The sequence below is a fragment of the Lithobates pipiens genome, unplaced genomic scaffold (genome assembly GCF_037356315.1).
Source record: "Lithobates pipiens isolate NorthernLeopardFrog02 unplaced genomic scaffold, aLitPip1_a1.2 Scaffold_18, whole genome shotgun sequence".
In the NCBI taxonomy this organism is placed as follows: Eukaryota; Metazoa; Chordata; class Amphibia; order Anura; family Ranidae; genus Lithobates; species Lithobates pipiens.
In genome coordinates this window covers 485,369,805-485,392,271 of record NW_027507758.1, presented here as the reverse complement: position 1 = coordinate 485,392,271, position 22,467 = coordinate 485,369,805, and the positions used below count along the sequence as shown (strand labels likewise).

The following is a 22,467-nucleotide window of genomic DNA, read 5'->3' as shown; positions in this document are numbered from 1 at the left end:
TTGCACTATGTCATGCTTCCTCTTAATTCAAGATCAAAAAAGTGAAGATTTTCATTGCCACGTTGTAGCTGAACTTTTCTCATTTGAAATTTGTCCCACTCTGGCATGCTGAGCAGGTAATGTGGCCAGATAGGAGCAAAAAAAAATTAAAATTCATACATCTAATGCAGAAACACAAGACACAAAAAGTCAAGAGGATTGCTGTGTGCACAGATTGTAGTCAGGTAAAACTGTTGCAATAATAGTGCTCCTTCAATTATAATACAAGGAGATCACGATAGATTTGAAGGGGGCATAAAGTTGAAACAGAATAAACTCTAGTATTGCCTAATTCATCAAATTGTATGTTTCCTAGTTTGTATGACCGCATGTGTGATTGTTTCTTCTCAATCTAGTGAGCATTATGAAAAAAATCTGTATATTACCCCTTTATATATAAAAACAAAATAACCCTGATGGTGTTTTCAGAACATTCATGTGTTGCCGTAAGAGTTCTGTTTTGGTATGTTCATTGGTGCTTGCTTAAATCAAAGTGGTATGCCTGACAGACCATAAAATACTTGACCTTAATTTTAGTATTCTTAGCCAGTGTTAGTCACTTGCCTTTTGAGAAATAAACTGACTGGAAACATAGTAATCAAATGCTGATGCTTTTTTTGCAGCCTTGAAGGATATATATCTTTCACACACAACACAAGAAGGCAAGTGTTCACTGGCTGGTTACAATAGCTGTGTCATAGATAAACATTTCTTGTCATGTTGCCCTCTCATTGGAATCGCTCTGTATGTAGTTGTCTGCATAGACACATTGATCAGCAGCAGGGAATTAGCTGGAAGCACACAGTTTATTCTGGTTTATTGTCACAAATATATCGAGTGGGAATTGCAGGACCAGCCTCTGTGCAGTCCCTTTGCTTCTTCTACTCTGGCACAAGCATTTCTCCCTGTTTCTAACTGTTGTTTCTCCTGGTAGTCTGCCATTGAGGTGGTGTTAAGGGTTAGTACAGTGATTCCACTAGGAGCAGAGTATGATTCATAGCAAAGGTCAAACTTGTGTGCATGTGGTTTAGCATATTCCTCATCTGTGTGTTTGCTGTATGCCTGTCTCTATCATATATAAAGGTCTATATAAAACTTACATGAATGTCAAGGAAGCATGCATGTATATTTGCTATATAAATGTACCTGCATTCGTCTATTTTGTTCTCTTTCATGTTAGCATTGTAAGTGTATCAGTTTTCTTGTCTAGCTAAATACAGTGCACTCCACATTTTGAGGGACAGCTTAATACAACCCCTTCTCATGTGAATCAATCAAAATTGGCTTCCCAGATGTCTCCATTGTATCATCTGCATTTTAACAGCTGTGAATGTTTGCATGGTGTACATATATAAATGTGCTAGTCCACTGTCTGCACATAATTATCTCAAGTCTATTCTGTCTTTTTGGAGTGCTTGCACTCCCCTGAGCAATTCATTATTGTAGTTGTACATTGCTATGCTGGCAATGTCCCACAAACCCCTGCAGTATCAAAGGGGTTCTAGTGCTTGATATACTTTGATAAGGTATCACAGAACAGTCTTTTGGAGCCTCGATAATACCACCCTCTCTTCCTGTGGGATTTTCCTTCAGAAAAGTGTCAGCATTGTTATCGGAATGAGGATGGCTGAAAGGGCTTAGGAAAGTAACAGAGTTCAAGTATTTTACTCTCCCAGTCCAGTCTCGCAGATTTGAAAGGTGTCAACTCTCTGCCCATTGGCACAAACTTCCAGCTCAGTTTTGTAGGATTGTCTGTGTGTAGCTTGTGGTAACTCAGGGAGGGGACGACCAAAATTTTCCATGCAGATATGGTATCCACCTTCAGGTCGACGAGTAAGGCATGGTGCAAAGCGGTGACCTTGCAGTATTTCACTTGGTAGATATGAGGTACGGCTCTGGCAGATTTCACCTGAGCCTTCCTGAGTAGCAGATAAACAGACCACAAGCTCCAAATGACCTGAAGGGGATAAAGTCTCGCGCTGCAATAAGGTTGCCAAAGGGCTTCCAGGAGATAGACTGTGGGTGTAAGTAAGAGGGAAGGAGAAAAAAGGGCACTCCAAGTTGCAAGCTTGATTGTCCAGTGAAAAATCCACACTGATTTGTTGAATTTGTCCATCGCCTCTCTCTTGATAAAGAATTCCACTGACTCTCACCATGGTCAAGGGACTAGGTCTTGTGTTGGCAACTTGGAACATTAAGCATGGCTTTCCTTCAGGACTACCCACCACTGCTAGTCTTGAAAAGAGGATTGAAGGAGAGCGGTTCTTTGGTCTTGCTATTTTGGCTACAAATACACCTGTGAAATACAAAATTGACAGCGGGTGAGTATAGCATATCTTACAAGAGACCAGAATTTTTTTTTTACATTTGTTGGCTAATTCAGTCCATCGCCCGTACAGTAAGACTATCTTACCTGTAATAAAAGCCTCCAGCATTAGTCCCAGAAGCATTTGGACTGCAAGAAGCGCAATAGCACTTGGGCAGTCCCCACTTGGAAACATGGTTCCATATCCGATTGTGAGCTGTGTCTCCAAAGAGAATGAAAAAGCAGCAGTGAAGCTGGTGATGTACTTGACACAGATTGTGTGATTTTCTGGTGGATCGTCATGGTCTAGCGCCAGATCCCCATTCATCTCCGCTAGTAGATACCAAAAGACTGCAAACAATAGCCAGTGGGCCAGGAAGGAAGCAGAAAAAGCCAACATCATCCATCGCCAGCGCATATCCAGCAACAATCCCCATATGTCACGCAGGTAAGACAGGCCCTGCCCCTGGATTCCAACAGCTTTTATAGTGCTATGTCCATCCTTATTCACCAGTCGATAAGAACAAGAGTTGAGCAATGTACATCTTGGGGAACGGCTGTGAGTGTCGTCCTCACGATCTGCGCTGACCTGCAGCACCACTGCAAAGAGAACAAGACCATAACATGAGCTGTTGAACAGAAGCAATATGAGAAGGTGCATATGACCTATATGGTTCTAATATTCGATATGGTAGTTCACTCACACATACGTATATCTAGTCTCGCTAAAAGCAGCAGAATAAACATACTGTTGGCTTGTCAATAAAATTAAGACTTATGTTTCAAAGAAAAATGTTTTTACTGAAAAATATTTGTTGCCATTACGGATTCCCCTCTGAAAACTCCTTTCACTGTCCTGGAACATGCATGCAGATGAGATCTGCAGCTCCCTTTTTGGCTCCTTGACTTTTAAAAGATCTTTAGAAAGGCAGCTGTAGTAGCCTACATAGATGACAGATTTCCTTTTGAAGTACATGAAAACATGGGTGCACGTAAGATAAATGTTCCTGTATGAAAAAAATAGACTGCAAATATCCCTTACAAATGTTGTTTTGTTAAATAGGACTTGTTTGACTAATGGGGCCAAGCTTAAATTGGAACTAAACCCTCTTATCTTAAACAGCAAAGGAAGCTGCCATCTTAGCCTGTGTTTAATTTGCTGTAGCCATGGTGCTGCACATGTGATCAGTTATGACATCAGGTGTTTTGATGGCTGAGAGTACAATCAAATTGTGAGTTATCCTCACGGCATGCTTTCGGGTAACTGGTAAAGCGTAACTAAATCCATTTTTTTTTTTTTTTTTTTTTTACTTTTACGTTTTCAAAAAAGCTACATTCCCGACCAAACTGTCAAACCATCAAATGGCTGGTTTCAGAACTCATCACATGGGCAGCACCATGGCAGTTAAAGATCAAACAGAGGCTACAAGCAACTTCATTGGCTGAAAAGGATAGGAGGGTTTATTTCCACTTTTAAAAAGAATTTGTCAGCATACCTTCCAACTTTGCGAGATGGGAATGAGGGACACCAATTAGCAAAAGTATGTAGGCATGGAACTTACCCCAACCCACCATGCCCCCTTAAAGTGGAAGTAAACTCCCCTATCGTTTTCACCCAAGGAAGCTGCCATCTTTGCCTCTGTTTAATCTTCAACTGCTATGGTGCTGCACATGTGATTCGTTATGACACCAGCCATTGGATGGTTTGATAGTTTGGCTGAGAGCACAGCCAATGTGCAGTTAGCATTCCCGGCATGCCTTTTTTTTTTTAACTGTTTAAATCGATGGGTTTGCTTCCACTTTAAGGGAGAATTGTACAAAAAATGTAGCTTAAACCCACAAAATCTTTTGCCACTATTCCTTTATACTGGTTTTGGAATTTGCAAATGCAGCAATGTCGAAATTTAAGGTTTAACGCTATAAAAGGATTTTCCGATAAATTAGTGCATTTTATACACAACTATATAGTTCCGATCAAAATGAGGGACAACTGAGGAGAAAAAGGGATAGGAGGGGCTTTGTTCCAAATTGGGGACAGCCCTTCAAAATCAGGGACAGTTGGGAGCTATTGGACAGCAACACTGCTGCCACCTCTGGCTCACTGAAGATGCACACTCTAGGGCTGTTCTCTTAATCCTCCGTACACGTGGTAAGCTGCTGAACTGGAACAAGCAAGTATAGTATTGTCAGGGCACACGACCTTGCATATACATGTCGGGTCAGGATCACACAAATTAGTGTTAAAAAGTTAAGGATAAATGCTTTGGTGCATGCACTTTTTTTTTATTTTATTTTTTTTTATCGTTTTTAAAAACTTGCAGTTGCAGCTCCCATATTTCTCTTGACAGGTTTGCTATAATTCCATCTTTTGAATAGTTTTAAATAAAGTATACTGCTCATCGCAATTCTTTTTGTTTTTGTAGTGCAGTATAGAAAATACTGGTAACATCCACTTGGATGCTTTGTTAAATAGACCCATAATATATAATGGTTCATTATTTCTGCTGTTTAATAAACTTTGTATGAAAACAGGTAGAAAGCAGAAGGGGGGAAAAGTGTTCAGATCACTAGAAGGCGTTTCTAGCTGAACTAGATATGACATTTTGGTGTTTTAGTGGCATTTTTACATTGCTCTAATGTTTTTGTACAATTTTATGTTGGCCCATTTGTGGAAACCTGGACCAGGCAATATTTGATAAGAGCCATTATTTACAAGAAAAACATTAGATACACGGTTATAATTATAGCATGGAAATGCAAGCCCTAAATGTTTACAGTTAAAACCAGTGTGCCTCAGTTGAGCATTCTGGAAGGCCATAAGAAAAACTTGGTACAGTGTTTAGTCATTGTTTTCACTTACTTTTTATAGTTGGTCAGAGACCTGATGAACCACGTGTCTCTCTTGTCAATAGAAAACCAACATCCAGCGGGATGTGAACTCAATGGGTGTGATGACAACTTTTCTTTAATGCTTGTGAGCTCTACCACGTCGCTTCCATTCGTTTATTGACCAATCTGAGTAAAACAGAACCGTTCACATGAAGATGATTAAAAATAAAGGATTTGGAGGCCTACTTCATGACTGACATTTCTTCTCTGGTCCCTTTTGTGAACATTTCCACCCCCTCCAGCCGAAGGCACCTGAGCTGATTCTGGCTGTGTTCCCTGAAGGCAAGCAGGGGCCTGTGCCTGCAATAACCCCGGTGTTCTGAGCTGTTGCCAGACAGAGGGAGGGGGGCGGGGGGGAAGAGTGTTTGTGTTATGATTTCACGCTCAGGGGTAAGCTGCTTTTAGACGCAAACATCATGATGCTCATGTGACATATCCTGCTGTGGGAAAATATCTAGGCTTTGTTCACTCTGGGATGCATTGGAGGGCAGGTAGGATTCACCTGGACGTGACTAAAATTTTACTGGTCGGTGAGTGTAGCTAGGAAAGTTTTCCACTGTTGGCTTGCGACAGCAGCATTCTTGTCACAGTGTGACTTTTCATCAAGCTGTGCTAGAAAAGAGTCTCTCTCTGCAGTGAAGAAAACCAACTTAGGGCTGCTTATTAATACCAGCAATACATTACAGAATAATGCTCCCATATGTAGAAAAAATCTGGTTATTGGGGGTGTGTGTGTATATAATTATTTTTGATCCCTCTTAATGACCCCACTACATTCATATCAAGATCCTGCCATAGTTGTTGTAATCTGTATTTTTACATGTTTTACAGGAGAGTGATAACTTTGTAAAAACATTCCTAACACGTTTTACACGCATTCATTGTGCAAAGAGTTAATGATGGTTGTTTATGTGACCACCTGCTTTGTGGACTTTTGCCAATGACGTACACAGATATACAAATGCTACCCTAGATCTTAAACATTCTGGTAAAATTTATGCATGGTTTCTGCATAAATAAAGCATACAATGTTTTGTTAGATTTAAGTAAAATTGGAAGCTTTGCAAGGATCAGTAACGCTGAAATCCTGCTTTTTTCTTTTACAAAAAAAAAGTTACTTAAATATCAACAGCTGACCATAAATCGGTGATCGGTTCATTTTTGATAAGAAGAGCTCTTAAAAAAAGGAGCATAGGATTTAAGCTGAGGATTTCTTGGGATTTACGCAGTTTTCTTACTCAGTCTCTTGGCTTGCACACAGGCTCAATTCACTGGATGAAACATCACATGGTCAGCATGTGTCGACCATCCAGACTGCATAAGTGTAAGGCAGTGGGGTGTTAGAGGCCAGCTTTGCACACGCTGGTACTGCTCTAAGTACTACCAGCTCCAGGCTCTGCCAAGCTAAGCTTGACAATGTCTTCATTGTGATGAACAAGCCCCTTTAACTATTAAGCAAAATAATTTCACAGTGAGATGCAGCTCTGTAACAAACTGCCTGTGCGGTGGGATTTTTTTCATTTCAAACCTCAACAGTAACCCACCACAAGCAACACTTGACCAAAGAAGGCAGAAAACTTACCCGGTTAGTGTTGAAGGAAATCTGTAATTCTGCCTTTTCCCTTTTGTGTTTTTCTGGTAACTGTCCTTGTATCTTGTTTGCTTTGTCAGGTCTTGCAGTTGATTATTGTTTACTGACTTGTTTCACATGCATAGTTCTCATTTTCTTGAATAAGGGCAGTCCTTATATCGGCTTGTTGATCCTCTCACATGTCCTTCCCGGCAGCTTCTGAACGGACTTCCTAGGCCAGTGACACACTCCCTGCCAATCTATGGGGGGAGCCCTTGCTGGGTCTGGAGTCATAATCCAAATTCCTGTGTTTATAAATCTGGGGGTAGGGCTTCTTCGGTATGCTCTCTGATTGGTCACTAGGCTATTGGGGATATGCCAGTGAAAGGGGTGGTATGTTGCAGCACTGCCCTCACAGTGATTAGCTGTGCACAGTAGGTATACTTATTTTCCATTAACAGTCTAATTACTGCCCACTTGGAAAAGGGGGTTAACAGCAATCATTTTGGATATGTTAAAACATTTATAATATTTATCTTGTCTTTATGACTGGGGTGGGAGGTTCAGCTTACTTTGTTTGTTTTTTTTTTTTTTTTGTTTTCTAGGCTTCATCTAAGGAAATGAAACACTAATTATATTATTATACATATTTATGAAGGCAAAATCAAAATACATTATGTGCAAGCTGCTGCAAATGAGTTAAGGCTGATTAATAAAAATTTGTAGGTCTTCGTTGCTGATTATGTATCTGCTAGTTTAAGTCACCATGTCTTACACTGGCTATACATTTTACAATTTTCTTCAGTTTGCTTTTAAATTTACCTTCAACTGTGTAGTGCAAGGGCTTGCATGATTGTATACAAATTGAAAGTGTTTAGGTTTAACCTCATATTATATAGTTTTTGTAAACCCAAGAGAAAATTGTCTAATGTATGGCTAGCCTTTGGCTCACTTTGTAGAAGTCTGCAGGGTCTTCAAAGAGCAGGAGTCCTTGTCTGGCAGAAGTGTCCTACAGCGTGCAAAGGTCAAAAGTCCCTGGGAATGCATGCTGAGTCTACAAATGTATTTGCTGGAACAACTGTTATTTTGGTACTAACCCCTTTCTTGTATATTCTCTATCATGGGCCTTTGAGGTGCATGCTATGAACTGCGAATTTTTATTTTGAAAACTGTCATAGGTGGGCTGTGGGGGATGGGATGAAGACCCAGCACTTTTGTTGTTTGCATTTTGGAGGTGGTGGGTACTTGTTTTCCACTGGACTTTGCTCACCTCTGTCCAGTTAAGCGGATTGCAGAGAACAGAGCCTCATTGTTCTTGGAGGAGCAAAGCCGTCTTCAGGCCTGTGGTGCTGAATATTAAAGTAATGACCCAAATCCCACCCCCCTCAGTGCTTCTGTTCTGTCGTCCTGCCCAAAGTTTGAACCTCCTGCTGCCAGTGGCACGTCAGTGCATGCCCAGAGCAAATAGTGTATGGAGAAGCTACGCAAGTACCCCTTCCACAACTTTAACCACTTTGAAGCCTTAATAATCGGCGATTTAACCCTTTTAGCATTTAGCAGCCTAAGTTGCGCTTATGTGATGTGTGCTCATTGTTACTGTTGGGTTAAAGAAGATTGACTTCCCACAGCAAGTCTACTTTTCTCTAACATGCCTATCGGGTTTGTTTTTTGATCTGGCTGCTATGCTGTGGATCTGCATCTAGGTTTATTAATCTCTCACCATTGTATATATAATTTAGCTGCATGGCTTCTTGTATTGCCTGTTCTTTTTTGAATCATTACCTCTGTCAAGGCTGTCATCTATTGACATTAATTTGTAGAATCAGACTTAATGTTGATTTTGCCAAAGTGAGAGCAGTTGACATTGCTGAGGGTTATTTCTTCTTCTTTTTTTTTTTTTTTTTGTTTAAATTTTTAAATAAAAATTACATTCTTAACTCCACTCTGATTGCAGTCTGCAAGGCTGTTGAGACTTGAGCACATACTCTGAATACCATTTTGGATGCCCAACAACCACATTGACATGAACGTTAACATTTCTAAAGCAACAAGTATGTGTTCTATAGACACTTCAGGCACCAGCTTTGCCTTGCAGCAACAGCATCTGCAGCAGCCTTTCTAATAGGTCTATTGCCTGGAAGAGTAGGTTGAGGTCTTAAGGTGGGCTTATAGGCATCGCTTGTGTTTCTGGATGCTGCCAAAATCTGCAGCGTCAGGCATTGATTATGTACCAGTTAAACTTCTTTAGCTAAGATGAACTTCAACCACTTCTGGGCCAAAATTATTTTTAGGAAGCAGCTGACTGACTTGAAAGGTTTCAACTTGCTGCTGTTCGTGAGCTCGAGGTTTATGCCCATCCTCACTTCATCTATTGACCTAAACACTGGCCAAATCATGCCCACACATTGGAAGTTCCTCTACAGTTGTAACTGTAATTTCCTCTGGCTTGCCTATTTCGGTGGGCTGGGGCTTCCAACTTGTTTATCAAGAATAGTGTTCATTATCTTTTTTTTGTGTCTGGGGGAGATAAAAGTGCCATTTGAAAAGTGGACCGTGCAAAGCAATGATGGTGACAAGAAATGTCGCCAAACTATCAATGTATAGATGAGTGAAGCTGCCCCTTTTAAAAGTGAATAAACACTCAAGTGGTTAAGGTTGTGTAAGGGTGTGGCGCTACCTCAAAAAAACAAATGATACATATAATACTCTACTAAAATCGGGAATCTAATACCTCTGTATGCTTCCTGATGACTTGTATCACACGAAATGCATAGAGGCGGTTTGCCCATCCCTCACTGACGTCACTTCTATGCCTGCTGGTTTCTAGTTCCTCTTGCTTTGGAACACACGCCGTGGCCATCTGGACGGCGTACAGAAGTACCCTAAAGTTTTTGATGTTGCTAGCACACAGCACTTTCAAATGTGAGTAGGCATTGTTTTTCTAACCTGCATTAACTCCTGCTATTAAGCTTTGGTACGCTATGATTGTTCCTTTGTGGTCTCCTATATCTTTCATTGAGCATGATTGACTGACGTTCAGCAAAGAATAAGGAATTATCATTACCTGTATTGCTGGTGTAGCGATATCTACCAAAAAGTGCTGGTGAGTGTGAATACGCCACGTGTGTTTTAGGGTGATTTTACGCTCTTACCACCTTTTAGCATTGCATCTCACAATGTTTTTGAACTTTCACATTTTATCACTGTGTTTTTCATTTTTATAATTTTTTTCTTGATTGTATATTCTTTTGAAGTTAATCGTGTTTGTTATATTCTATATATAATCAGAGACATTGGATTCCCAATTTGATTTTAGTAGAGTATTATATGTATCTTTTTTAATTTTTTTGAGGTAGCGCCACACCCTTTTACACAGCCTAGTGCAAAGCAATAACTGGGATTGTAAAGAATAGTCTGGATTGGAGGGGCAGTGGCGAAAATATGGGGAATGGAAAGGTTTTCTAAGAAAGCCATCAAACATTTTCAGGAATGCAACCAAAAGCTCAATTTATCGGTGGAATTATGACATTGCTGTATTGACAGCAAAACTATAGCTAGATAGTAAAGGACTCTGTTGAAATATATACATATTTTGTGAGCTGCTTTAACTGCCAAAAGATTGACACAGCCCTGCCACATTTAAATAGGCTTGTGACACCTCTAAATACCAATGAACCTTCCTTTGTCAATTACCTTCTCATTAGATATACTGAAAGAGTGCTGAGCCCAGTATAGTCTTCTTTCTGGTGAAGCATTTCCTCTTCCAGCTTTCAAATTCAGAAATATTATTTTAGGATAACAGCACTGTGCAGTACTGGAGAGCCCTAAATTCCTCAAGTGCTGAGCTACTAGTCAGATATTTTGCTGTGAACTGAGAAAGAAAGGCATTCCATTAATACGTAGGTCAAGGCAATACTTTTTTCTTCGTTTTGGATTGAGTGGGGGGAGGGTCAGAACCTGCTAGGTTGTGCTGCAATCGGAAGCTCAGACTTTCCCTAGATTCTTTTGCTGATAATATTTTACCAGATAAGAAGTTAGGGAACAGAAAGAAATGCTTTATAAAACTGTGGGAATGCTAGAACCTATGAATTTGTGTGTATGTATACGTGTTTTTGTGTGCGTATGTAAAATATATATATATATTGTCTATATCTCAACACAGCGAGTAAAATAAGCATTAAACACAATTTTTCTAGGTACGTTTCTAAAGGTGCTATTGACGTGAAGTTGTCACCACATGTCTGTAACAACCCATGCAATCCATACCTACAAAGAAACCAAAACAAATAAGTTCAAAAATTTAAATTGCATAATATAATGGAATGAGACAGGAAAAAAGTATTAAACACAGGAAGAAAGGGAGGTGCAAAAAGGCATGGAACGACAAGACCCCAGCTGAAATGTATCACTAATTAGAAAGCAATCCTGCCACAGTGCAGATTAATATCAGATGGTTCAGTCAAAACTGATGGCCTATAAATAAGAAACCTCTCGTGATTGGTAAAATCAAAGCACGCTCTTAAGACCTATGCAACCTTTATTGTTGCAAAATATACTGATGGCATTGGTTACAGAAGGATTTCTAAATTTGAAAGTTCCAGTAAGCACTCTTGGGGCCATAATCCGCAAGTGGAAAGAACATCATTTCACCATAAACCGACCGCGACCAGGTGTTCCTCGCTAGATTTATGATAGGAGACCAAAAAATTTGAATAGTTGTCCAAGAGCCAAGGACCACTTTTGGAGAGCTTCAGAAAGACCTGGAATTGGCAAGTACAATTGTTCCAAAAAACGAAGTGATGCTCTCAACCGCTATGGCCTGTATGCACACTCACCATGCAGGACTCCATTTCTGAAGAAAAAGCTTGTTGAAGCTCATTTAAAGCTTGCTGCACAACAGTTAGACAAGTGCGAAATATGGGGGGAGGATATAGTCTGGTCAGATGAGACCAAAATTGAACACCCTCATACCAACAGTGAAGTTTGGAGGTGTGAACATCATGGTGTGGGGCTTTCAGCATACGGTACTGGCAAACTTTGTCATTTGAAGGATGGATGAATGGAGAAATGTACCAAGACATTGCTGATAAAAATCTGCTGCCATCTACCAGGATTATGACAAAGAAACGAGGGTGGACATTGCAGCAAGACAACGATCAAGATTTGAAGACTGTGTGGAAGAATGGGCCAAAATCGCACCTGAGCAATGCATTCGATTAGTTTCTCCATACAGGAGGTGTCTTAAAGCTGTCATTACCAACAAAGGATTTTGTACAAAGTATTAAATACATTTCAGTTAGCGTGTTCAGTACATTTTCCCATGTCATTCCATTTTATTACACGTAACTAATTTTCTGAACTTATTTGTTTTGGTTTCTTTTGTGTATGTGTGGATTGCATAGGTTGTTACCAACGTGGTGAAAATTTCATGTCATTAGCATCTTTAGAAATGTATTTACTGCACCTAGAAAAACGGTGACGTGTTCAATACTTTTACCCACTGTGTATGTACAGTGCACCTGGAAAATATTCAAAGCACTATACATTTTTCGCATCTTATGTTACAGCCTTATTCAATTCTACAAACCATACCCCATAATGACAACGTGAAAGAAGTTTGTATGAAATCTTTGCAAATTTCTGAAAACTACAAAAACTAAAATCACATATACATAAGTATTCTCAGCCTTTACTCAATACTTTGTTGAAGCCCCTTTGGCACCCATTACAGCCTCAAGTCTTTTTGAGTATGATGCTACAAGCTTGACACACCTATTTTTTGTGCAGTTTCTCCCATTTTTTCCAGGACCTCTTAAAGGGGTTTACATCCTATGCATTAAGTGAAAAAACTTCTAGCAATCACCATCCCCATTACCTGAGCCCTGAAATTCACTCGGCGGAGATGCGCCGTCCCTCTTTGCATGGGGTCCCGGCTCTTGATTGGATAGATTGATAGCAGCGCAGCCATTGTTTCCCACTGCTGTCAATCAAATCCAATGACGTGGGTGCCAGGGAGGCGGGCCGAGTCTGGCATTCCTGTCTATGGACACCGAATGCTGGACTCGGGAATGTGTCCACAAGGTAACTCCCTAGAAGTCAAGGATCAGGGTCACTCTGTGCAAAACGATCGGCACAGTAGAGGTGAGTATGACATGGGTTTTTTTTTTTTTTTTTTTTTTAAACAAAGAGCCTTTACAATAACTTTTAGCTCCATCAGGTTGGATGGGGAGTGTCGATGCACAGACATTTTTCTGATCTCTCCAGAGATGTTCAATCGGGTTCAAGTCTGGGCTCTGGCTGGGACATTCAGAGTTGTCCCATAGCCACTCCTTTGTTATCTTGGCTTTGTGCTTAGGGTTGTTGTTCTTTTCAGAAGATGAACCTTCATCCCAGTCTGAGGTCCAGAGCACTCTGGAGCATGTTTTCATCAAGAATGTCTCTGAACATTGCTGCATTCATCTTTCCCTCGATTCTGAATAGTCTCCCAGTTAATGCTGCTGAAAAACCTCACCACAGCATGATGCTGTCACCACCATGCTTCACTGTAGGGATGATATTGGCTGGGTGATGAGCGATGCCTGATTTTCCTCCAGACACAACGCTTGCCTCTCAGGTCAAAGAGTTGAATCTTTGTTTCGTAAGACCAGAGAATTTTGTTTCTCATGGTCTCAGAGTCCTTCAGTTGCCTTTTGAAAAATGCCAGGCAGGCTGTCATGTTCCTTTTTACTGAGGAGTGGCTTCCATCTGGCCACTGTTCCACTGGGGCCCCTAATTTATCTGATATCCTTAACCACTTTCAGACCGGACCATTTTGTTGGCTTAAGACCAGACCACTTTTTGCGATTCGGCACTGTCGCTTTAATTGACAGTTGCGCGGTCGTGCGACCTGGCTCCCAAACAAAATTGACGTCCTTTTTTCCCCACAAATATAGCTTTCTTTTGGTGGTATTCGATCACCCCTGTGGCTTTTTATTTTTTGGGCTATAAACAAAAAGAGCGACAATTTTGAAGACGCATTATTTTTTACTTTTTGCTATATCCCCCAAAAATGTGTTAAAAAAAAAAAAAAAATGTCCCTCCGTTTTGGCCGATAAAATTGCAATAAGCGATTGATTGGTTTGCGCATAAGTTATAGCGTTTACAAAATAGGGGATAGTTTTATGGCATTTTTTATTTATTTTTTTACTAGTAATGGCGGTGATCAGTGATTTTTATTGTGACTGCGACATTACGCCGTCCACATTGGACATTTGACACATTTTTGGGACCCTTGTCATTTATACAGCAATCGGTGCTATACAAATGCACTGATTCCTGTGTAAATGACTCTGGCAGTAAAGGGGTTAACCAGGAGGTGGCAGTAAAGGGGTTAACCAGGAGGTGGCAGTAAAGGGGTTAACCAGGAGGTGGCAGTAAAGGGGTTAACCAGGAGGTGGCAGTGTAGGGGTTAAGTGTGTCCTAGGGCACACAGCAGTTTCCTAGTGTTGCTAACTTTGGGGGGGCGTGGCTGTTTTACACATCACTGATCTCTGCTCCAATCATAGGGAGCAGAGATCAGTGTCACTGTTGCTAGGCAGAACGGGGAAATGCTTGTTTAGCATCTCCCCATTCTTCCTCCCCGTGAGACGATCACGGGTATCCCCACGGCGACCCAGTCCATGGGACCCGCGATCCTACTCATGGTGGTCCCGACTAGTGTGTGTGATGGCGCGGGGGCAAATTTAAAGGGACGTACCTGTACGCCCATGTGCCTGTCCGTGCCATTCTGTCGACGTACACCGACGTGCAGCGATTAATCAGAATATGTACCGAGTCCTGGGTACTCTTGGCTGTTATCTTTTCCAAGAACTAAGGGCATGTTTCAATGTGGACAAAATTTGTGGAATACACAGACATTTACCGATGCAGTCAATGTGAATACATTTAAAATTGGTAGTCTGATTAACTCTGCAACCACAAAGGTAATCTACTGTCTGCAATGTCCATGTCAAAAGATTTATATTGGAAAAGCTAAACGCCAACTGCGTATTTAGAATAGAGGAACATTTGGGTAAAATAAAACATAAGGAACCAGAAAGCCCCTTGGCACAACATTTTATTTTGCATCGGTCAAAACCCGATGGGTTACTAGTTAAGGGGATTTATGCACTTAAGATTCGTGCCAGAAGAGGTGACTTTGACAAAGTGCTTCTTAAAGAGAAATTCATCTTTTTAATTTTCTATTCATTTACTTACCTGCTCTATAGTGATTTATATTTTTCTGTTCTTTCCATGATATAGCTCATTATGAGTGAATTTGACTTGTATGGATGGACTAAATGTGCAATGGGACAGATATACAAATTTATTTCATTGTATATTTGCACCATTTTTCATTTGTATTTTTATTACCATAGTGTTTCTATTATGTTATCTGCTACTATCTAGTTGGATTCACATTCAATCTGTGTTATTTTAAAAGGTTGTGATGTGTTAATGAAGCTGTAGGCACCCGCTAATGAAACACCTGTGGCTGATTTAAAAGGTTTATAAATACTGTTCAAAGCCAGAGGGCGCCGCCTCTTGACGAAGCTAGAGTCCTTAGCGAAACATGTAGATGCATGTCTTCACATGCCTGACACCACGCCATGCTCCTGCCTGCCGCCACTGTAGCTCAGCGGTTTAGTGCACGCAGTTCATGAGCGAGACATCGCATCTATGCATCTTCACGATTTGTTGCCTCTGGGTTTGGCGTGAGGTTATGCTAATGATTAAGGCAAGCAATTATCCAATCCACATAGTTTGGAAAGGTGATCTCCATCACTGAATTGCCTAAACCTCTGCTCCAGGGCGGAGTTACACATCTAGCACGGAAGCCATCCATCCCGGCGAAGTGTTTGTATATCTCCAGTTTACAAGGCTCATCACTTTGCGAAGCTGGGACCAGCTTGCATGTTACCTGAAATGTTTGGAGACTTTCTCCCATATGGAATACGTAAATATGCATATTCTCATTTGCCTTTTTTCACTAGCCTCGGTACTTATTACTGGAGATCAAGTTTCTGTCTTACACCTGTGCCGGCCATTGGCTCCATGCTTTCACATGCTTTGTTTGCCACACATCGGCTGAACAGAGTCTTTGATCTACAACCGGTGTCATTCTGCTTGTGAGGTGTTCTGATCAGATTGATTCATCTGGATACATCTTTCTTCCTTATCCCCCTGTTTTTTGAGAGGTTACTATCATCACAGTTTGAATGTGATTTTCATTTTACGTTCTGAGCTGGCAGTGGGTACAGCCTGTGAGGAGAAAGTGGGGCTGAGCTATGTTTGGGGTGTTTGGGACTGCTCTATGCAAAACCATGGAACAGGGCAGGCAAGTATAGCATGTTTGCAAAAAAAAAAAAGGGGGTGGGGGGAAATGTACATTTTCTGCAAGTACAGAAACATGTCTGTTGATCTGTAAGAAAAATAGGAGAGGGCGCATCGGTCTCACGACCGTTACCAGCCAAGACTGCTTGGCTGGCAGCGGTGGTGAGGGAGCTGGTGCGCCCTCTTCTCTTTCTCTTCCTTTTGGGTTTTCCCACCGATAAAGGGCAGCAAAGCCTGCTAGCAAGATCTTGTGGCACATCCACCGCCCTTGCATCACCCTTGAGCACAGGAGACGACTTCTGTTTTTTTTACTCTGCCTGTAGATCTTGCAGGAGCCTTATCAATTTTCTTGAACCCAATGGATACTGAATAATAATTTTAGCTTTTCCAGCTATCTTCTGTAAACTACAGAAGACTACACAGACTACAGAATAGATGAGTAGAGTAAGAAACATTTGTAGTCCGATTCAGAAGATAAGCCCAGGGTGATGACCCTGTTCCTTTATAGATACGGTATAGTAAATGAGCATTCTCACCCTAGTAAAGGAAGTGTTATTAGCTGTATCACCTGTTAAAAAAAAAAAAAAAAAAAAAAAAGCCTGAAAAATTAACCTATTGTAGCAACTATAACCAAGATCAGATAAGTTGCAGCATATAATAACTTTGGGTTTAGATATGCCTTGCAGTCTGACAGAGGTGCTTTCTCATGTCAAAAAGGCGTTTTACTTTCTTTGTCTCTAGTGGGGAGATTTATCTTCACTTCATCTAACTACTTGTATCTAGGACTTATAAGAATAAAAGGGTCATTTTAAATACAGACACAAACTGCAATTAGTTTGAGAGGTTATTTCTCTTTACCACTCTATTCAAAAATACATTTAAAAAATCTTGGAGTTGAACATCAACATCAGTTTTGCTGGAAATATTAGATTTGTTGTTGGGCTCTTTAGCATGATGAGTTGTTTATTACTGGATTTACATATTGATCTCCTCAAAAAAGTTACTAATGTACAAATGGGCAGAGTCCACAGTGCCATATAAAAAAAAACGTGAACTGCCAACTTTGCCAACTTTGCCAAGGTTACTGGGGGACAACTAAAGATTGCATGATTGCTTTGTGTCAGTCAGATTACCTAAACGGCTTATTTGTTTTCTAAATTGGTTGTTATATTCCTTCATCAATTTACTAGAACAATAGTGTGAGTTGTACAAATGTGTCAGTCTGCATTCATATGATTTTAGGACTATGACAAATAGAAATAGTACACCTTGGCACTTCAGCGTCTGCAATATTTTTGGTTTCAAAAGGTGTTTGTTCTAGCATCTTGATTTAGTAGTAATAACGGACAAACCAAGCTCAGTTGTATAATAACTTTATATTTTCCCTAGATTTATGTTACCATTTATACAGTTGTGTGGTTGTCTGCTTTTTGTCCTGTTGTCTGAGATGATGGTTTTTTTGTAATTTCTAGGCTGACGTAGGCTTTAAAGCGGAGGTCCACCCTAAAGTGGACCTTCCGCTCATCGGAACCCTCCCCCACTCCGGTGCCACAATCGGCACCTTTCAGGGGGGAGGGGGGTGCAGTTACCTGGATAATCCAGGTAACTGCACCCACTTCCGGGATAGCTCTCTGCGGAAAGGGGCGTAACTTACGCCCCGTTCCGCAAGTGCCCGCCCCTTTCCGCAAGTGCTCCGCTGCCTGCTGGGAAACACACAGATCCCAGAGGCAGCGGGGACTGTCCTCATTGCGCAGCGCGGCTCGCGCATGCGCAGTAGGGAACTGGGAAATGAAGCCGAAAGGCTCCATTTCCTGATTCCCATACCCAAGATGGCGGCGGCAGCACTCGAGTGTCGATCTAGAGATCGGCTTCGGGTGCCAACATCGCGGGCGCGCTGGGCGGGTAAGTGTCACTATTTTAAAAGTCAGCAGCTGCAGTATTTGTAGCTGCTGGCTTTTAAAAAAAAAAAAAAAAAAACGCGGAGTCCCTTTTAGAGTTAGTGTTACTAAACCCAGCACCCTGCATTCACTATATCTGGTCTTCCACAATACACAGAATATGGATATGCAATAGTTTTAGTAAATATAAACTGCTACATAATTTTTCTCATCAGCAGTATATAGCAGTCTTATGACTTCTATTAATGTCTGGTAAAGCTTGTAGGAGAAGTTTTTATTCTTCCATGACCCCTGTCCCTCTGTCTGGAAAATGCTGATTGGCCCTGATCACATGCACTCTCCCAAGGGAAAAAACCTATAGCAATATGGTGTGTGGAGTTTGTCCCCTAGCCTCTGTACTATCCAGAGATGGTTAGGGGACTCTGGAAGAAGGGGGGTATCAGAGGTGGATCAAACAGCCTTTTTACACAATGCAGAGGATTAACCCCCTTAGGTTCCACTGTGAGTATAACATGCATGCTTTACTGCATATACAGACTGATTTTACTGTTGTGTATTTAGTAACACTTTAAGCCAGCCATTCATTGAAATTCTGCCAGTTTAGTAAGGACTGACAGTTGGGAACTCTGACCGCTGTCAGAATACAGTAATTCTATGTGAGGAATTCCCCAAATCAACACAGTGTGTTAACGTTCAAACATTTTTTTTTAATTCAAACTGCTGGTTCAATGAAAAAGAAAATGCGTCATCTTTGGTCTGCCCAATGTTGGCAACAAATCAGCTGGCTCAGAAGTAACTAGTCAGTTTGTTAAGCTGTCTGTTCAACTAAATCCAGTCTAACACCTGACTTTTGTCGAAGGACTTGCTGGAAAACCAGCATCTGAGCAACGCTTGCAGTCAGTGGCTGCTAACGCTGATCAGTGTGTTCTGCTGGGGGAGTACCCCTGTCAGATTAAAATGGCACAGTGGGGAAGATTGATGCACCAACATTGTTTGTATTGGTACGGCAATTTTTTATTTATTTTTTTGTTCAGCCTGCTTGGTTCAACAGAAATATGTTTTCCGTGTGTACCAGGCTTAAGTTGGCATACCCCGATAGTGACATATTAGAACAATATAATTGGTTTGCAGTTTGGGATTTTTCATTGTGTTATCTCCTAACCCCCTAGAGCTGCATGTACATTTGTACATATCTTTAGGAAGGTATCATTGGGATAGGCAGTCGTTAAACCCAGTAATGAACAGGTTGACCATACACAGTACCCAGACAGAATTCCTGACCCTGTGTTCGCCCCTCCTGCAGACCACTTCACACACTCTTTATTTAATTTTTTTCAATAAACCGCTTTCTTGGCTATAGGTCAAAAATGCCCCACTAATGAGTCCTGGGCAGATTCCAGAGCGTTTGCTCCTGTTCCGACCAGATTCTGAAGGTTTGCTCTGAAAATGGGATGCACCTAATGAAGGAATATGCATGCCAAAAGATAGGTGATGCTGTGAAAACGTTGAGTAGATTAGAATTAGCTTGCTGTTTTTCCAATAAATGAAAAGTTGGCCCTTTTCAAGCAACAGTTGTTTATACTATATAATAGTGAATACCCATGAAAGCAAAGCTTCAATAGAAAAACTAGCCTACGCTTTACATTTTTTTTTTTTTAAGAGATTTGTTGTTTTCTATTTACTCCATCAAAGACTTATTGGCCCATAAAAGGGATATTTAGTACTGTATAAAAAAATATGATCTGATACTCTTTAACCCTTCAAACCCTTTTACTGCTATTGCTGTAACGATTGCGGCAGGGCTGTGAGGGTTGTTAAATAGTTCAGTAGTGTCTGTGTTTAAAAAGGGGAATTTTTGTGCAGCAATGACACAAATAAACATGGGCTAAGTACATTTTAACAGCACCGCATGAAATATTGTTCATATCATTGAAGCTTTTCTATCATGAACCCTATTACAACATTGTAGTCCCATCTTTGCTAGGCCACTGGCCTAGTGTTGAGCCCATTGGCAAAACTCTGGCAAGCTAGAACACTAATGGCCATTGTTAAACCCTTTAAGTCAGATACTACTCATTAAGTGCTGTCATAAATTGCTATGCCTCTAGCAGAGCCCTTAGCAGGTCTTAATGGCTATTGAAAATAATTTTACAGATTTTTAACTGGCTGAGCGTGTGACCTCATGAGCCCACCTGTTCAACACGGAGGAAGCATTGTATTCATTCACATTATACAAAGCGGCCTTTGAATGGCTGAGCAACACTTGGACTGACTTTCAATTGTTTCGGGTGTTAGATGAGAAGTCTGTCTCAGCCAGGAACCCAGCACAGTGTACTGTATATAGCTGTAGCTACATGCAGTATATACAGTGCTTAGAGACACTGCAGTACTTAGTGAAGGAAATGGGTCATTTGGACCAGCTTGGTCCAAACAAGCTATTTAAAGTGACAGCCATAGAGACCAAGCTAGTTAAAGCGACAGGAAACCATAGAGATTAGCTTTAAATTTTATATGTGGTCAAAATTTTAAATCCTATATTAATTTCCATATTATATTTCAGTTATTTCTAGCCTACTCCTATGTATCGGAGTGATCTTACTCCCATGAACTAGAATGATCTTGACATTTTTAAACTTTATGAATATCTCTACACATTTAGTTCCTTGAATTCTGTGACACATATTCATTATGCCCAGTTAGTAGGCTCTGATGCATTACAGAATTCAGGCCCTGCCATCTGGACTACAAAAGTGTTGTTGATTAGAGTTTCAGGGGGCAAAACCAGTATAGGAATCACTGCTTGCAGGCAGCAAGGTACCATGGGATATGTATCGCTTAGACCCCTTTCACACGATCGGCCCGCAAAGATCCTCCTGTCCGTTTTTGTCAGGCGAATCCTAGTGGGCCATCCATTGACTTTTATGGGCAGGCGGATATCTGCGTTGACACCTGTTTACCATCCAATCCAGCAAGATCCCCTGAAAACGGGCGGATGGCAATCATTTTGCCATTCAGCCAGCGGATGGGATCGGATGAAAATGGACAGCTCTGTCACTTTTTTCGTCCGAATAGAGAACAGCGGGGCTCTTAACGGGTCCGTTCCTACATAGTTAACAGTGACGGACCTGTCATCCGCCTGCTCAGCGTGGATCAACTGAGCAATCCCCCGCTAAACATATCCTCCCTGTGTGAAAGGGGCCTAAGAAGAAGAATGAAAGTAAATGGCAGAGGAGAAGCTGCAAAGCGTGCAGGGAATCCAGGAAGTTGTGGACATAGATGACCAGCAGACAGATGGCAATGAAAACATGAGAGGAGATTTTTCACACAAGTTTTTATTGAATTGTCAAAACAAGCTATTGTTTGTATTGCTATTACAATGCTGATCTTATAAGGCTATGGAACCCCTTTAAAACTAAAGTTGGTTGCACACAGAAGTTCAATGGGATAATTTTGGTATACTATCGCGCTTTACATGTATAAATATAAAAGGGATTTTGCAGGTAGTCTTTTGGCTTGGTGTGATTACTCATCCTCTAATTATATAAGGCTAAATCTTTATTCCTTGACTTACTATAATGAAATCTAAATTTCATTTATTAGTACTGTTATAGGACTAATTCTTCACTAAACCTTCTCAGTGCGGCCTGCATTCGAAGAAGGAGGCGCTGCACCCACTGTGAGAAAGCATGAGTTTGTCCGCCCCGAAAGTGGAAATTGGCGCAGCTTGCGGGAAGAATTAAATGGTGAAGAAGAAGAAGGTGGAGGTGTTTGGAGGACAGCAGCACCCAGAAGGGAAGGAGAGAGGTGGCGCTCTCATAGTCCTGGTGAGTAGAGATTGCTGCAGAAACAACCAAACTGTGAGAAATCTGTATAGCCTTATGAGAACCTGTCTCAACACAACATTTGCACAGCCTATTCCTGCTGTGCAGTGAAGGACAAGTGTTTAGTTACCATGAAATGAGCTTCTGATGCATTAAGAGGAAACACTGATGTAGCTCTGGGCAGAGCTGCTATGCTTGTAAAATGAAGAATGTGTTTGACTTGACGTACAAATGGAAAGGCCAAAAATTTCACTTTTCCCCTTCTATTTATGGAACAGTACAGAGCTATAACCATGTCTGGATTTTTTTATTTTTTTTGTATGGTTTCTTACAATGCGTGACATTTTGTAGGATGGGGAATGGCATATACAGAAGTCTAGAAGGGAGTGTTTTGGAGTTGGTATTCCCCAAAAATTATTTCCCAATAACTGTATGCAGGGCCCCCCTCCTCCCCACCACATCAGATGATGGGTGTGGTCAGATTGCACTAACAGTAGGAGAGTAGCACAGATTGCCGGGTTCAAGGAGTGCGGCATGTATTGATTGCCGGGTTCAAAGGGTGTGCTATGCACAGAGTTCAGTTCTTTCACACTC

General features: G+C 41.1%; 2 protein-coding genes across 9 annotated transcripts in view; one reads left to right on the top strand and one right to left on the bottom strand.

Moving 5' to 3' along the window:
• Positions 1 to 22,467, top strand: part of GIGYF2 (GRB10 interacting GYF protein 2) — a 268,385-nt gene that overhangs the window by 113,454 nt on the left and 132,464 nt on the right. For 3 of the 8 annotated variants that reach the window (XM_077488485.1, XM_077488483.1, XM_077488484.1), the window contains exon 8: positions 21,691 to 21,876. The exons of 2 other annotated variants lie outside the window; for them this stretch is intronic. In XM_077488485.1, coding sequence (XP_077344611.1) covers positions 21,691 to 21,876 — 186 coding nt within the window. Of the gene's footprint in view, positions 1 to 5,693; positions 5,725 to 9,682; positions 9,726 to 21,690; positions 21,877 to 22,467 lie in introns of those variants that run through there. 3 more of the 8 variants (XM_077488488.1, XM_077488490.1, XM_077488489.1) reach the window with 3 other exon arrangements.
• KCNJ13 (potassium inwardly rectifying channel subfamily J member 13) lies at positions 632 to 7,106 on the bottom strand. The gene is made up of 4 exons (XM_077488491.1): positions 6,816 to 7,106; positions 5,205 to 5,359; positions 2,453 to 2,944; positions 632 to 2,335 (listed from the first exon to the last, which is right to left on the bottom strand). Coding segments are annotated over exons 2-4 (1,125 nt in total). The 5' UTR covers positions 5,206 to 5,359; positions 6,816 to 7,106; the 3' UTR covers positions 632 to 1,703.